This window comes from Neomonachus schauinslandi, chromosome 1 (genome assembly GCF_002201575.2).
Source record: "Neomonachus schauinslandi chromosome 1, ASM220157v2, whole genome shotgun sequence".
Taxonomy (NCBI): domain Eukaryota; kingdom Metazoa; phylum Chordata; class Mammalia; order Carnivora; family Phocidae; genus Neomonachus; species Neomonachus schauinslandi.
Genome location: NC_058403.1, coordinates 116,725,306 through 116,741,899, shown reverse-complemented (window position 1 = coordinate 116,741,899; position 16,594 = coordinate 116,725,306). Strand labels below are relative to the sequence as shown.

The 16,594-nt window shown below is 41.0% G+C and overlaps 2 protein-coding genes across 2 annotated transcripts in view; one reads left to right on the top strand and one right to left on the bottom strand.

Annotated features, from left to right (window-relative positions):
* The window catches only part of SLC9A9 (solute carrier family 9 member A9), a 554,145-nt gene that overhangs the window by 101,573 nt on the left and 435,978 nt on the right, over window positions 1-16,594 (bottom strand). The window contains exons 13-14 of the mRNA XM_021678860.1: window positions 14,400-14,451; window positions 2,050-2,129 (exon numbers count right to left, since the gene is read on the bottom strand). Coding sequence (XP_021534535.1) covers window positions 2,050-2,129; window positions 14,400-14,451 — 132 coding nt within the window. The remainder of the gene's footprint in view (window positions 1-2,049; window positions 2,130-14,399; window positions 14,452-16,594) is intronic.
* On the top strand, window positions 2,820-3,272 carry LOC110570817 (peptidyl-prolyl cis-trans isomerase A-like). The gene has a single exon (XM_044920327.1). The coding sequence runs from the start codon at window positions 2,820-2,822 to the stop codon at window positions 3,270-3,272; it is 453 nt and encodes a 150-aa protein (XP_044776262.1).

Genomic DNA, 16,594 nt, shown 5'->3' with positions numbered 1-16,594 from the left:
GCAACAGAGGTATCCTTTGTTATGTTAATGAAGTGGCCTTTGGACCCTACCTAAGGATAAGGGCTGCTTGCCAGGAGGACCAACCTGTGATTTGAGGGCTGGAAATTTCATTTCACCCCTCCTGTCCTCCTCTGGGAAGGGAGAGGGGCTAGAGATGGAGTTCAATCACCACTGGTCAATTACTTAATCAATCATGCCTATATAATGAAGCCTCCATAACAACCCCAAAGGACAGGGTTCAGAGAACTTTCCGGTTCGTGAACATATGGAATTTGGGGAGAGTGGTGCACTTTGAGAGGGCATGAAAGCTAGGTGACTTTTCCCACATACCTTATCCTGTGCATCTCTTACCCTTTTATAATAAACTGTTGATCTAGTAAGTAAAACTGAGTTCTGTGAGCCGCTCTAGTAGATGAATTGAACCCAAAGAGGAAGTCATGAGAACCTCCAATCTGTAGCCAGTGGGTCAGACACACAAGTAACAATCTTGGGAACTTGAAAATTGGGTTCAGGAACCCAAAAAGACAGTTTCTTACTGTATATCTTTCATAATCAAGCAGCCTTTTGTGTACTCTTCAGTCAGTTTTTTCTAACTTCCTAAAATTTGGTTATTAGATACTTTAAGCAATGGCAGTGGAAAATTGTGTTTTCAGATGAGAAATCCACCTGGAACATAAACCAGCATAACCTGCTAAGAACCAGCTTCCCTTAGAGAGACCAGGAAGGCTATGGGTAGTTAATGTGACACCAGAACCTCCAAGAGGTAGTTAATGGCCAAGAGGGAGTGCTTTTAAGGTGGTGGAAACCTACACTGTCTGTAAAGGCTCAAGACTGAGCAAGGCAAGGTCTCTGAGAGTGGAGCTGTGGACAAACAAAGCTGTAGCCTCAAAAACCCTCTACCTTCCACATGTCCATTTTGTAATTCTTGGAATGCTGTACTTCTGCAGAATTGCTCTTTAAATTCTCACCTGTTTTACTTTGGCTTATCTCTGCAGTCTTCAACTGGCTTCTCTTCATTCTTACTTAATTTTTTTTTCTTACATAGCCCTTCCTCCAATTTGCCTTCCTTTCCTTCCTACTGTGAATTTCCTGTATTTCTCTTGTCTCCTCTCCCCTTTCCATTTTATCTCTTCTTCACCTTATTCATTGAATTTCTTTTCGCTGTTCTTAATTCTTCTTCCTCTCCCACTGATCTGTTGTGGTTTTAATCATTGCTTAGGCACTTTAAAATCACCCAGTGACTGACATTTTCTCCCTGAAAGGAAGAGGATTTGTGAGTGTGGAAAACCAACTACAAAGACCCAACACATTCAATTTTCAGAGCAGTTCTTTCCTTTCTTCCATGGCGCTTTTGCTTGGGATTAGAGATGGACCGTTTACTGCCCCTCACAATGGCAGAGGCCTTCAGGCCTGACTTCTCAGCCCTGTCAGTCACATGGCAAGGTATATCTGAGCAACTGTGTTTACCCTGATTGGTAGAATTTTAAAATTGGCCTTCAGTAGGAAGAGCTTACTCAAATCTGCCTGGAAAACAAGGTAATGTTATTTTGTAATGCGGTGATCAGACTCATTCTTCTTTTCAGAACATTCATTCCCTTTGCCCTCAGCCCCACTCCATTTTTTTTTTACAGCATGAAACAAGAGCACACACATGGGTTTCTGGGAGAAGGGTGAAGGATTTTTGTCCAGTTACCTTGGCCAACTTGACCAGAAGTAAAATCTTTGCAAAGGGAAGAATAGTAAAATTAGTAAAATAGATCAGGTCCTCAGGACTGTAAGATTTTATCATCTGGCATTTAGGAAATGTTAGATTGCCGTGAATACACCCAGTTCATTTGACCCTGAGAGATTTCACTTTAGCTCTTTGTAACACTTAAGTATGGACTGCACAGCTTTTTAATTTTTTTTTTTTTGATAAATTTGGTCATGAATTCACTTTACCTTTCTGTGTTTCTTGAAGAGCAGGAGCATGCACCTCAATGACTAAGTGCTTGAAGTTAATCTCTGCCAGGCAGCAGGATCTGGAAGATCATCATTATCAAAGGATACTTGTGGTCAAAGCTGTACCACATTCTGAAGAGCCAAGCACTCTCTGTTTTGGTTGTGTTTTTATCCAAGTTATTTGCTTCCTGGAGAAAGACAATAGGAAAAGGTACCAGGTAAATAATCAATACAAAATATTGATATATGCTATCAACATTAATATAGAATATATTCACATATTTTCACTATAAAAATACATGTCAAACCAAATTAAATTTAACCACATTAAAAAAAACTTTCTAGGTTGTAGGCATTTTTATCTAAATGGCGAAGCAGCTGCCAAGCAAATTAGCTCATACATCTTGCCATGTGGATGAAACTCTTGTGGCATAATTCAACATTTACTTTTCTTCATAATCCCTATTTTATTAAACAGCTATGAAATGCCACTTTTTGACATCAATAAAAGTGATATTTCTGTCATATCGCTGTTGCATGATTTTTGCTGTTTACTTCTGTCAAATTTGGATGGTATTTATTTACGACTTACCAAAAGGTCAAGTCTAAAGGGATGATAACAGTCTAATAATTGTTAAGCTAGTTTTCATTCATTTTCTTTTTGATCACTACTGAAGGCTATGGTTAATTTTTGATATCTTTCTCCTTTTAAGAGTTTTGAAATAGATATTCCTTATAGAAAGCCTATAATAACTGAATGTGTTTTTCTATTTTTTTTTTCCCAAAAGGGCCAAAATGGGAGGAAGATAAGGAATTAAGAAGAGAAAGCATTCGGCCTTGCTGACACCACCGCCCCAGAGCCTCCTGCGTCGACAACCATGGCCAACCCCACTGCGTTCTTTGACACCATTACAGACAGCAAGCCTTTGAGCCCTGTCTCCTTCGAGCTGTTTGCAGACAAAGTGTCAAAGACAGTGGAGAACTTTCGTGCTCTGAACACTGGGGAGGAAGGATTTGGTTATAAAGGTTCCTGCTTCCACAGGATTATTCCAGGATTTCTGTGCCAGGGTGGTGACTTCCCACACCATAATGGCACTGGGGGTAAGTCCATCTACAGGGACAAAGTTGATGATGAGGATCTCATCCTGAAGCACACGGGTCCTGGCATCTTGTCCGTGACAAATGCTGGACCCAACACAAACAGTTCCCAGTTCCTCATCTGCACAGCCAAGATGGAGTGGTTGGCTGGTTGGCATGTGGTCTTTGGCAAGGTGAAAGAGGGCATGAATATTGTGGAAGTGTGGATGGGTTTGGGTCCTGGAACGGCATGACCAGCAAGAAGATCACCATGGCTGACTGTGGACAAATCTAATACATTTGACTTGTTTTTTATCTTAACTACCAGACCATTCCTTCTAGCTCAGGAGAGCACCCCTTCACCCCCATCTGCTCAAAATAGCCTATAATCTTTGTGCCCTCACTGCAGGTCTATGGTTCCATCTAGATGAGAGGAATCTTGGCTGCTGAGGGGTCACAAACATGCTTGGAAGCCTCTCTGTGCCTCAGTTTCCCCATCTGTCAAATAGGAATAATAATAGAACATACTTCATCAAATTGTTATAATTATTAGAAAAGTTAATACATGAAAAGCACTTAGAATAGTATTTGGCACATGGTGAGTGTTCAAGAAGTGTCAGCTGTTATTGTTGTTCTTGTCATTAATAAAAAATACAATGTTTTCCATAAGATTAGGACCTTGGAGTCCAGCCAGTCCCAATTTCCTCAATTCATTTTGCAGGCAAGCTAACTGCAGCCCAGTAACTTATCATACAATGTCTGTGCTTTCCAGAGTTTAAAGACTAAGTGAGGTAACTCACAGAAAAAAACATCATCTTTGGAGTCCTGAAATTAACATTGCTACTCTAGCATTCTTTTGATTATGGGTAGCATGGCATGTTTTTCTCCATCCCTTAACTTTTTTTTTTTTTTTAAGATTTTATTTATTTATTTGACAGAGAGAGAGACACAGCGAGAGAGGGAACACAAGCAGGGGGAGTGGGAGAGGGAGAAGCAGGCTTCCCGCTGAGCAGGGAGCCTGATGCGGGGCTCGATTCCAGGACCCTGGGATCATGACCTGAGCCGAAGGCAGACGCTTAACTAACTGAGCCACCCAGGCGCCCCCATGGACATTAAGTTTTAAAAATCTGTTTTCTGATAGACCTGAGTGCCATGCCTTGTTATCTCGAGTTAGAAATTATTCATCATATTCGTCCAAAAAGGAAACCAGAGTGTCAGTTCAATTTCTGTCCTTCCCTGAACCGACTCCTGCCATTTCTACCCCAACAAAGGTGTCAGGTTTGCAAGATCACTGCTACACACAGGGTTTTCTTATTATTTTATAACATCTGCAAGTTGTTTCTGAGTCACCATCTCTCTAACAGGCACAGCTGGTTAGGGTTCGGCTGGTAGAATAAAACTGCTCACCCCAAACCAAGCAAGTTAGAAAAACCTTGGGCCAACTGTGGGGAGTTGCTTCTCTCTCCCTTTTTCCTTTTCTTTTTCGAAGAACAACAAAGGGCTTACAAAGTCTTATCCATCAGCAGGCACAGGTAATTTTTGATAGCTGATAACATCTACCGATGACAAGATAGTTATTGAAGAAAAAGGAGAGAAAGTAGTGTAAGCAAATTCATGTGTTTGGTTTGGTTGTTTGTTTTTAAGTAACTGTGGGCTGTGTGGTGGTGAGCTTGGCTGGCAGTCAGGGGCCTGGGGGTCCAGCACCCTCTCTGCCCCGCTGAATGACGCTGAGAACAACAGTCCCCAGCTACTGAATGCTCGTTGATTCCTCGGCAGCACGCTAGTCACCGTCGTCAACTTTTTCAGTCATTACTTTTCAGTTTTCGAAACACTCTAGCAAGGTGGTCATGTTATACCTAGTTTACAGATGAGGACCTAGAGAGGCCCAGAGAAGGGAAGAGAGTTAGCCCAAAGTCTCGGGCTAGCAAGCGACAGCGCTGGAATTTGAAAGTTAAGACTGCAGGACTCCAAAGATGATGTTTTTTTCTGTGAGTTATCTCACTTAGTCTTTAAACTCTGGAAAGCACAGACATTGTATGATAAGTTACTGGGCTGCAGTTAGCTTGCCTGCAAAATGAATTGAGGAAATTGGACTGGCTGGACTCCAAGGTCCTAATCTTATGGAAAACATTGTATTTTTTATTAATGACAAGAACAACAATAACAGCTGACACTTCTTGAACACTCACCATGTGCCAAATACTATTCTAAGTGCTTTTCATGTATTAACTTTTCTAATAATTATAACAATTTGATGAAGTATGTTCTATTATTATTCCTATTTGACAGATGGGGAAACTGAGGCACAGAGAGGCTTCCAAGCATGTTTGTGACCCCTCAGCAGCCAAGATTCCTCTCATCTAGATGGGGCCCCCAGGTGTAAGTGGGGAGCAAACTAAGGAAAAGAAATATCTGAACAGGGAGATAAGGTCAGGATTCTGGGGTGATCCTGTAGGTTGAGACAGAGCAGTTACCCACACCCCAAAACGTAATGGAAAGCATGGCTCCCACCAGCTGAGTAAAGTGCTGAGGGCTGTGAAAAATGTCCCTATAGAAACTTAACGTCTGTATTAGGAATTTCTCCAGACTCCTAGATATGGGTTTCAAGGATTTTCCAAGGTCTTAGAAACATTCTCTGCCCTTCTTTCCCCTTTCCTGATCTTTTTTATTTTATTTCCTGGGGGGAATATACCAGAACTCACAAGCACTCGTGAAAGATCTTATACTCTATTTCTGGCAAAATTTTCAGAGGTATTTTTTTGACAGCTGATAAGAACAACACATATTAGGTAGTACTTTGGGAAAATGTTAACAAATGTAACCATTTTTTCAAACTTTATTTTACTTGGGAGACTGGAGATATTATTCATTTTACTAGTTTGTAAAGAAACAGACCGGGTTTTAATTAGAATAAAACACAGACCATGTTTTGTGAGGGAAATGCCACTGATGACCCGGCATTGACTTTTCTGCTGATCCTAGATAAAATTTTCAGTGGGTATCTTAAATATCTGTTGGCCCAGTTCTGGATCCGTTCATTTATTTCTCTGAAGTTATTGATGACTTAATAACTCGGTTATGAAAGGCCATCAATAAATGAGTAGCAATAAATGAGTTAGTCTACTGTGTGCTCTGCTTGTTCACTGGGGGTTGAAGATAAATGTGCCAAGGGAAGGCCAGCCTTTGCATTCACCCTGGAACAGGGAAGGTATCTGATGAGGCAGCTCAGAGGGCAAGCCTCTGGGAGGGTCCAGATGGGCAGAGGACAGCAGGTAGCATTAATTTACCTAGATTATTCTGAAGCAGAGATCAACTCACACCCAAGGACAATGGCTGTGAGCAATCATTAGAAGCAGAATCTGGAACTTGATGGTATTTTCTTTGTCACTAGCAGTATTTCTTTTCTTTTGGGTTCTTTATCCCAGAGGGGAAGTGGTGTGCATGTTGGAACACACAGAGGATTCAGAAACTGAAAACCAAGATTTGAGTTCTGACTCTCTACCGTTTACCATTTAATAACAATACACTTATCAACTCTGAGCCTCATGTTTCACACTGTAAATGGGAACTGGAGATTCAAGAGCATTGAATCTTAACTTCTATTTGCCCTTGATACTTCTAAGAAACAGAGCGTTTGATATATGTGCAATTTCTGGTTCCTTTATTAGCTTCTATTTCTGGGAAAAGGTAGAAGTGACTGGGACATTTGATATCTTTCTTTTTCCTCCTTAAACAAAGGAATAGACCGGGGGTTGGGAAGTGACTGAGCACAGCAGGGAGTGAGTCCTTATATTTTAAGTGACCCCCCTCACCCTTAGCACAACCCCAGAGAGGGAACAATAGGAAAATTGGGAAGGTACTCTTAGTTTTATGCTTATTTGGACCCCTGAGAGAAAACAAAAGCCTCAGGCCAGAAATCTGTGCAAACCAGACACTGAAGCAAGAAGGGACTGTTTGTTGTATTAACCTTAATGAAAAAGAACTAAGTAAATGCAAATACACTCCTCTATCAATATTCAAATGTGGGGCCTCTGTTAAGGGAACTGGATGAACTCTGCTCTGGGATAATCATGTGGGATTGCTTCTCATTTCAGGGGGATTCAATGGATTAAGAGAGAGAGATTTTCCTTTCTACTTCTTGAGATTTCATATTCAATATTAATGTCAGGAGAAGTTGCACAGAATGATAATAAAGACAAATAATTATCATAACAAACCTGTAGAGCTCCTTACGGGTTCCAGAGCATTTTTTCAAGTGGTACATGTGAATAGAATTTGATAGCCGTACTTTTGCCCTACCATTTCCCCACAGTTTGAAATTTATTTATGTAATAACTTCAAGTTTATTGCTTTGATTTTCTCATTTCCAAGGAGAGGACCAGATTCTGTGCCCCTAAAGGGAAAAATGTCTGGATTTTGAAGAAAGGGCATAATATAATTGAAGGTCAATAAGAAATTTTTTCAAATTTACATTTTAAAAGGTAAATCATTAATTCTTAGCTTCCACATAGAAACTACTTTATACAAATACGCTCACCTTCCCTGTGCCATGATAACTTCATCAATGTTCTCAAGAAGGTAGAGTCAGAAAATACATGCTTAGGGAGAAGAAAATGAAGGAAAGAACTAGTCAAGGATGGATAAAACTGTTAAGATGACATGTAGACATAGACAAACTACCAGATGGGCTAACCTCATGGTTTAGCTACAAAGAAAAGGCCTGCTCAAATAACTTATCTGTATAGGAGATTCAAGTTAATCCAGGGGAAAATAAATTATTTTGTTCAGGTAAATATAATATGATATTGCAGTGGTTTAAAAATGTGTATCTACAAATTCTTTGGCACTTTTTATTTTAAAAATGGAGCCTAATTTTCCTTCCTTTTGAGTGTGGATTGTACTTAGTGACTTATTTTTAATTCACAGAACGGGGCAGAAGGGATGTGTCATATCCAAGACAAGGTCATAAGGAGGCATGTGGCTTCCTCCTTGCTGTCTGTCTTGGACCAATTGAGGGAAGTCAGTGGCCATATTGTGAGGACACTCAAGCAGCTGTATGAAGAGATACATGTGGTGAGGACCTGAGTCTTCCTGCCAATAGTCAGCGATGCACTGGTGGCATTTTGCCAATATGGAAGTGGATCCCCCAGCCCTAGTCAAGCCTTCAGATGGCTTGACTGATGTTCTGATTGCAACTTCACGAGAGACCTTGAGTCAGAAACAGTCAGCTAAGTCGCTTTCAAATTCCTGACCCATAGGAACTGTGAGATAATAAATGTTGTTTTAAGCCACTAATTTTTGGGATAATTGGCTATGAATAGAAAGCTAATACGTAGTGTAGAAGATATATTCCCCCCTTAAAAGTATACCAAAACTTATCCTAGGTCCGGTATACCATGTTATGGATTTCAGATTGATTGCAAGACATAAGATGATGGACCAATTTACAGGCAGAAGAAAGTTCACATCATCTCACTATACTTAATTCACAGTATCCTTAATTAATGCCTTATTTATATCACAGTTTAGTTAGTATGCTAACTCCTTTATATACATGTAGACACACATGTACACACTTACACCCACATACACACATCCTAATGGAAAATGCACCTTGGAATAAAAAGATCCTAACTCCTGACGTTCCCTAGTGACAGTGCCCAACCACAAACATCACAGCAAAGATAAGAGTCTCACATTGAGACTTGTGATTCCAATATATAGTATTATGCATTTGTCTGAAAACAAAACAAAACAATGATTGCCCCTACAAAACTACTTCCAAAGTATGTAATTCAGGTATTAGGTAACTGGCGGCAAAGGGCTGTGATTCACGAGAGAAGGAAAATGAATGACGTGAGCCTCTATTCTCCTTGACTTTCTGCCTAGAGGCCCTATTCCAATTACAGTGCAAGAAGGTAGAGTCCAAGCAGAGAACAGTCCAAGCAGAGAGCAGTTGCCTCACTGAGTTGAGGAACTAGAGATTGGAGTTTGGGTGTTGCTGAAGTGTCTGGAATTTGTTGTTTTTGTCTTGGGAAAGTTCCTTTAATTCTTTGAATTTCAATTTCATAATATTTAAAATGGGGGTTATAAGAGATGTCTTGACTGATCAAGGTAAAGAAACGTGGTTATACACATGCCACCTACTATATAAAAAGTGCTCACTAAATTGTGGCTGCCATCTTCTTCCACTTCCTCTTTCTCATGATCATTCCTGCTTTCTAGAGCATGCAATGATAGAATGTATAGGTAAGATAAATATATGGGATTTAGTCCTAAGCAGTAAAGAATTAGTGCGAGGAAATATACTTTTGCATATATAAAACATAAACAATGATAACCAAAATAAAGTTAATATTACCAAGGGAACACCCAAGATATTTGCTCTGAAAAGTGCCTTTTCTTTTTCTCAAAATACTACTAGTTATAATGCAACATAAAAACCCCTCATCTGGGTCAGGTCAATTTTATAGAGCTTAGTATTCTATTTCTGAAATATTTGTGGAGGTGTAGTATGGAATTTATATTCTATGAGATCAACTCCAACAGCAAGGGCCAGTTTGGAAAAATGTTGATAATTGTTAAATCTCGGTATACATATATCTATGTATACATATATGTATATATATATACATATATATATATTAATATCCTATTTTCTATAAGTTTATTAGGATATTTAAAAATATTCACAGGGAAAAATTATTTTTTATTTAATGATGAGAGGACCCCACCATCTGCTAATTAATCTCTTTTCCTCCTGAATCTCCTTATATTTCCAGCCCTTGCAACTCTAGATGACCATGAGTAATAAGTATCAATTGTGCAGAAGAACAAATCCTTTTATTCTTCCCCAAACAAGCTCTTTCAGGCTTCAGGGGTATTCCAGGTTATGGCTTTCTGGGAATTGGCCAACAAGTCTTTGTTCACCTTACTCACACTCTTCATATTTTTATAGACACATCATTGTATTCCTTCTTAGTGCTAATCTTTCTGCAGGAGAAATAGTAATCCTTTTAATCTCCCCCTGCTAAGTTATTGAAGTTGCCCTTCTCTGGACCTTTCTCAGCTTTGCTCTGACTTTCTTGAGCTGCAGTGACCAGAACTGATCCACACAGCTTACACACAAGCAACAACCAAAGACAGAATTTCAGTGAAGAAACTATGGGAAGCAAAAAAAAAAAAAAAAAAGGAAGTTAGCATTCAGAGAGCACACAGAGAAGCACGCACAGTGTTAAAAAATAAAAATGTTAGAAAAGATGAAAGTTAACCTCATTGTAACAGTGGGCAGAGTAGAGATGAGAGAAAGATGGGTTCTTAAAAAGGGTTAATTCCATTACTTCCAAGCTCCAAACCTGGAAGAGTTTTTATACCTCCATTGCCTGCAGAATCAAATCAAACTCATCACCATGGCCAATGATCTGGCCCCTCTCTGTCTCTGCCAGTTCATGTCCATCTGCTCCCACCTTGCTCACCAAGCCACGGCCACACTGGCCTTCCTGCTCCTCATGGAGCGCACCATAACCCACTGCGACTCCATGGCCTTCATCCTTGCAGTGGCCTCTTTCTGGACTGTTTCTTTCTCCAGATCTCGCATGGCTCACTTCTGCACATCCCATTCAGACCTCTAATCTCAAATGCCACTTCCTCAGAGAGGCCAGCCCTGATGAGGCACTAGCCTCTTCTCCGTTGTCCCCCACCTTCTTACGGGCTTTACTCCTATCATTACCTGAACTCATGTAGCTGTTTACCTTTTTTCTTATCGGTGTCCCCCATTAGAGTATAAGCTCTGTGAGGGTGAAAACGTGGAACTGCTAATGGCTGCATCTTCTTCCCACCTAGACTCGTGTCTGACATGGTGGGTTGTATGGATGAATGAATGCACGCATGAATCACACCATCTAAGAGTGGAAGTTCTGGAACCAGATTGTCTGGGTTAACACTCTACCTCTTCCCACTATGTATCCTTGGGCAAGCTATTTAACTCATTTGTGTACAGTTTTCTTATATGTAATATGGGGATAATATTAGAACTGACTCCCAGGGTTATCCTGGAAATTGAGTTACTATAGGTAAGGTGCTTAGAAGTGTTAACAATAGTCTGTACTCAACAAATATTAGGATGATCATGAGAAAAATGGCAGAAAAGGGAAAAAGAGAAGCAATAGTGGCAGCCCTTCCTGGGCAGCAGGAATTTCTATGAAAAGATTAAGGCGAGTGTGGGGCTCCAGCGATTCTTAACTTCTCTGCATTGCTGTGCTCTCAAGGACACAGAATCAGTTACAAGGAAAACTTCCTATGGTTGGGGTTGGGGGGAATCTCAGAGGTTTTTTGCTTTGTTTGTTTTTGTTTTAAATTTAAGAGACATAAAATCCACCACTGTACTATTTCTCGAAGAAGCCCATTTGCATAGAGAGTATATTTAGACTTTAATAACTGCATGTGGAACCTACTTCCTGGAGCTTCTGGGTCTGGTACAAGCAAGAGCGTAATATCACTCACACTCTAAAGTTGTTACAAGGCGAGAAGGAAGATTGTGGCATTGCTAGTCGGTCACAGCAAGACATTCATATTTCCCAAAGGTTGTTTTACTCTCCACGAACAAAGAGGAGGTTCCTCAAAAAATATAATAACCCATTTATTATTGATTTTGAGAGTGTACGATCAGTAATTGCCATAACTGTAAAATTTTTAGCTTCTGGTAAAAATAGTCTTCTTTTTTTAAAAGTTGACCAGTGTGAAAATCATTGTATTTGGTAACGTGAACCTGACTTAATAAATGCAAACCGAGTGGAAACATGCAATCCTCCTAAGAATTAGAGTTTATGCGCTTCAGTCCAACAGAGCAACAGATGCTGATAATAAGTGAAGAGCTGTCAGGCAAAACGAGGGCATCAAGGTTCTTGACACTGGTTTGGAAAGTACCAAAAATACTGTCCAGGACAGGTGGCAGCTGCAGGGACAATGGTGGTTTCTTTTATTTCTAGCTCCATCCCACTGTTTCCTAGACTTGACACTGAAGATAAGAATTATTGCAAGGTTTGGAGAAAATCCCTTTCTGAGATGTTACCTACCTCAGTAGTCAAAAGTTACTGTGAATAAGAACCCTGCCAGGACACCTCTTCAAGACAAAATTATTTTTAAGCAGCAAGAGTTCACTAGGAACAGTGTAATTTATAATAAGGTTAGTTAGCTAACATTTGGATAAGCTCTTTATGTGTCCTGTACAGGGAGCCCCAAGTGAGAAATTTCTTTTAAAACAGCGGGCTGTGAAGTTTTGTCCTGCTTGAGGAGAGAGTATCATTTTTCCCTCTAATGATAATATTTTAGTATATGGTTGATTATTTTTTCTTCCTTTCCCTGTTGGCTACCAAACCTTACTTGTGGTTTGACTAAGCAGGTATATAGGACCTTATGGTCTGTCTGCTCATTCATGAATCTTTTTACTCCTCTGGTTTTGCCTTTTTGCTCTGATTAATATTATTTATTGAATTTTAAAATCCAATGCTGGACAAGCATGGAACATTCCATGGAACAGAACATCTTGTATCTCTATACTCTATGAATTGGCCTCATAAAATATTTTACTATTATTTTATTACACATATAAACTGCCACAAGTCCTTCATAAGATGAGATGGGTTTAACTAAAATGATTAAGTTACCTAGTTTTCATAAATATAATTTCACTTGATTGTCATACCAACCTGGAGAAGTAGACATTATTATCATCCACATTTTACAGATAGGAAAACTGAGACTCAAAGACATAAAAAATCTGTCCAAGATCCAAATACAGTGTAGTTTTCACTGTACCTAGTTGCACCATCTCATTTCTCTAACAGAGAAATACTTCCTACCGGTTTAAGTATCTTCAGGTAGGAGCTATTACTGAATTAACAATGGCGTGAATGAGCTGAAATGAAATGTTTAAATTGTAAAGGGAAAGATTTAGGCTAGTAGGTGATCTTCCCAATAATTATATGTGATTTCAAAATATTAGGCAGCTAGAGAAAGATGAAGAATTTTCTTTGATGAATTTTCTTATTCTATCTCCTTTCTTTTAAAGAAAAAGATAGAAGAGAAAGATAGAATTTAGATAAAAGTTTTGCTTGAAGGTAGGAGAATGGATTAGTTGACCTATATGAGATGAAAATGCTTTTCAAAAATCAGCCACCAGCAGACCTTACTAACTACTCATTACAGCCCACTAGGATAAGGAGATGGGCTTTGATCGCCTTCCTAAGGTCACGGAGCTGGCCCCAATCCCGAGTGCTGGCACCCTGCTGTGCTCACTCCTGCGGGTAGGTGTGTTTCCCAGGCTATGAGTCTGTGAAAACAGCACCAGCCTTGAAACACATGTTACAAAAAAAAAAAAAAAAAAAATGACCATACAACAAGCCAGGATCATCACCAACTTAATTTTCCAGCCCTTTCTATAGAGCACAGGATCCTTCTTTCTGTCTGTGTAAACCGGGAAAGTAGCCACATTTTGCCCAGCAGCACTAACCAGCTGCACCTCACTGATGGCATTATAGGAAAAAAATCGCAGAATAAAAGAGAGGTGGATCCTCTTCAGATCCAGGTCTGATCATAACACGAGTCATGAAGCAACATCACTTATTTGTGGTATTTTTCTATCGTGTCTATCCACTTACCATTTCAACAAAAGGGGCAACATTTCCACACAATTGTTTGTTTTAAGTACTGAGTTAAAAACGGCTGATGCAAAATTGCCAATGGCAGATTCTACTGGGACGTCAGGTTCGAGTTCAGAGTTTGGAGAATACACTTGCCATACTCGAGGGAACAGCACATTGTTCTGAACAAATTTCCCCGAGGATTTTCAGGTCTCTGCAGATAACCGTTCCACAACTCAGTTAGGAATGGATCACCTAGACAGTTTTGCTGTGCTTTTGCAAAGTTTCAATATTTCAATATTTCTATACACCTAGACCTGCTTAACGAGAGGCCACGTGGGAGAAACAGGTCCATTTGTTGTGTGCCCAACATGCACTGGACATGCTTTGAATACATTTCACCGAGGTTATCTAAACTAGCAAGTCCTGGGCCAGGGATTTGAACTCCAGGCTACCTCATTCCAAGAGCCATGCTCTTGCTTTCACACTGGAGAGTTTCCAGCTTCCTGCTGCCACAGAGAGGGTGCAGGGGCGTGCTAGTTCTTAGCATTCTAAAGGTGATGCAAAGGTTACTGATACCCTGAGTTCCCAGGTATTTTTAGTCATCGGATGTGTTTTTATCAGTGGAGGCAGCCCCCTTCAGGTTGAGCCCCTTGGCCACGTGCCGGACAAGCATGGAACATTCCGTGGAACAGAACATCTTGTATCTCTATACTCTATGAATTGGCCTCTTTGACTTGCCTGGTGTGAGGTGGGCTCCTCCTTCAGATCTTCATCCGGGTCCACACCAACTCTGTTAAGGAAATCAGAAAACTGGTTAAGGGCCTTGCTGCAGATGAGGTGAGACAGTTTTGTGTGACCGAACGCCTGAAGCAAATATGATACACATCAGAGGAAAGGTTTGGCAGAAAACCACCCTACCTCTCCCTGAATCAAAAGAACCTCAAATGGATTTATGTCAGAATAAGAATTTGTGCAGCTGGGCCTCAGCACAGCTAGTGAGACTGAGCACCAACAGCTGTTCCTCACTGCTGTTTCCTGATAAGAGTAGGAGCCTGAGAACCTGGGATAGGAGCCCTCAAAGAGAAGACCCCACAGTCCTGAAAATAGAGATCCTGGAGGAACGGCCACCTGCTACCCTTGCAGGACTCACTGACCAAACTGCCCTGGGAATATGGGGGCCTGGGCTGGAGCAGTCTCCTGGAGACAGAAAAAACAATCCTTTGTCCAGATGCTCACCAAGGCGGCCAGTAAAGATGATCCAGGTTTGTGGGGCCTAAGGCTTAAACAATTTGGGGGGCTCTCTTTAAGAAAATTAATACAAAAGTACAATTACAAAATTAGGTTTGGAAGAGACTCTTGAGAAAGAAACAATAAATTACAAAACATTTCATAATTTAAAAATCTGGCAAATGCAACAGACATCTCAAAAGCCACAAAATAAATAATATTCAAATTAATTAACTGCCTGCCACACTTCTAAAATAACTTTCTCCTCTGTAAGTTTTGCCTGCATACTTCAATACTTCCTCTACATAGGCAATGATTTTGTACAAGGGAGAATAGGAAGATGAGGTAAGCTTTTCTCCAGCAAGATTGATCAAAGTTATCGATAACTGGGAAGCACTAAAGCGCGCCTCCCTCTAAGAACGTGCTTGCTGGGTGTACTACTGCTCGGACACCATGCCCTGCAGACACAAGGTTTCTGATCACCTTCATGTCACGCAGTTGCCATAAACACAGCGCGGTGTGCTTATCCGTGTATATAGGGCATCACTGAATATATTCCTGATTTCTGTTTTGGGGGAGCACCCACGAGAATAGAATCCTCCACCTGGAATTTTACACCTCTCATGACTGGAAGAATTTTCCACAGACTAGCTTTAGGCTCAGTATATTTCAAGCCTTTTCTACCACTGCCCACAGACTTCTGAAGCCTAGTGCTGCAGGTCATATTCGTCTTTGATTCAGCCTTGCGGCACTATTCTTGTACACCATTCCTGCCCTGGGACGGCGAGCCGGGACCTGCCCACGCACAGAAGTGACTGGGGACCACACACATGTATAAACTAGATCTACTACTAAATATGAACTGAATGCATTCCCACTTCAGCTTCCCCTTGTCAGATCCCCCAAATGCCCACTCCAGGGCCAACTGACCAGAGGAGAGGTACGACTGAGGGGAAACCGTAGTGGAAAGAAACAGTCATCAAACCCAACTGTGGTTAAAATATATTCCTCTTGCAAGTCTTGCAAAAACACAGGACCATGGGATCACAATGCTGGGTCTCTTCCCATGGCCTCAAAAGGGCCAGAGCGATTGAGGGGCTTGGAGCTTGAATTTCCTCTGCTCCAGAGAGTGGGCCTCTCTGCCTGTTGTGGGGGCAGGCTGGGACGACTGGCGCGGAGCAGCTCAGGGCCGCCCACACCTGGCTCAAGCTCCCCCAGAGCCTTTCCTGTGAACGCCACAATTCCTAGAGCTTTCGGGTCTTCCCTTCAACTCCCCTGGTAAACAAGTCTTTAGTCCGCTTGCTTGCTCGCAGTTCTGTTCTCCAGGTGGAGGAGGGGAAGGCAGGGTCAGAAGCCACCAGTGGGCAGATGCGTTAGCATGTGAAAGGAAAGCAGTGCAGAGACAGCTTGTTTAAAATACCTCTGATACTTCAAAAATCGGTGTCTTTGGGCATGAATAGCCTCTTCTTTCTAACCCAGGGGGTGAAATGGGTAGCTATTTATTGTGTGTGGAACTGAGAAGAGCCTCTGGTGGGAACCCACCTTTGATTTTCTTAGAGTAGAAAAAGCGATTTGATCTATTTGAAGTCAGAGGGAGAGAAGGAAGGGGAAAGGAAGGAGGGAGGGAGAGGGGTCAGAGAGGAGAGAGAAGGAGGGTGAGGAAAGAGACAAAGAGAGAAGGGAGAGTCACCCTGTGGCCTAATGGA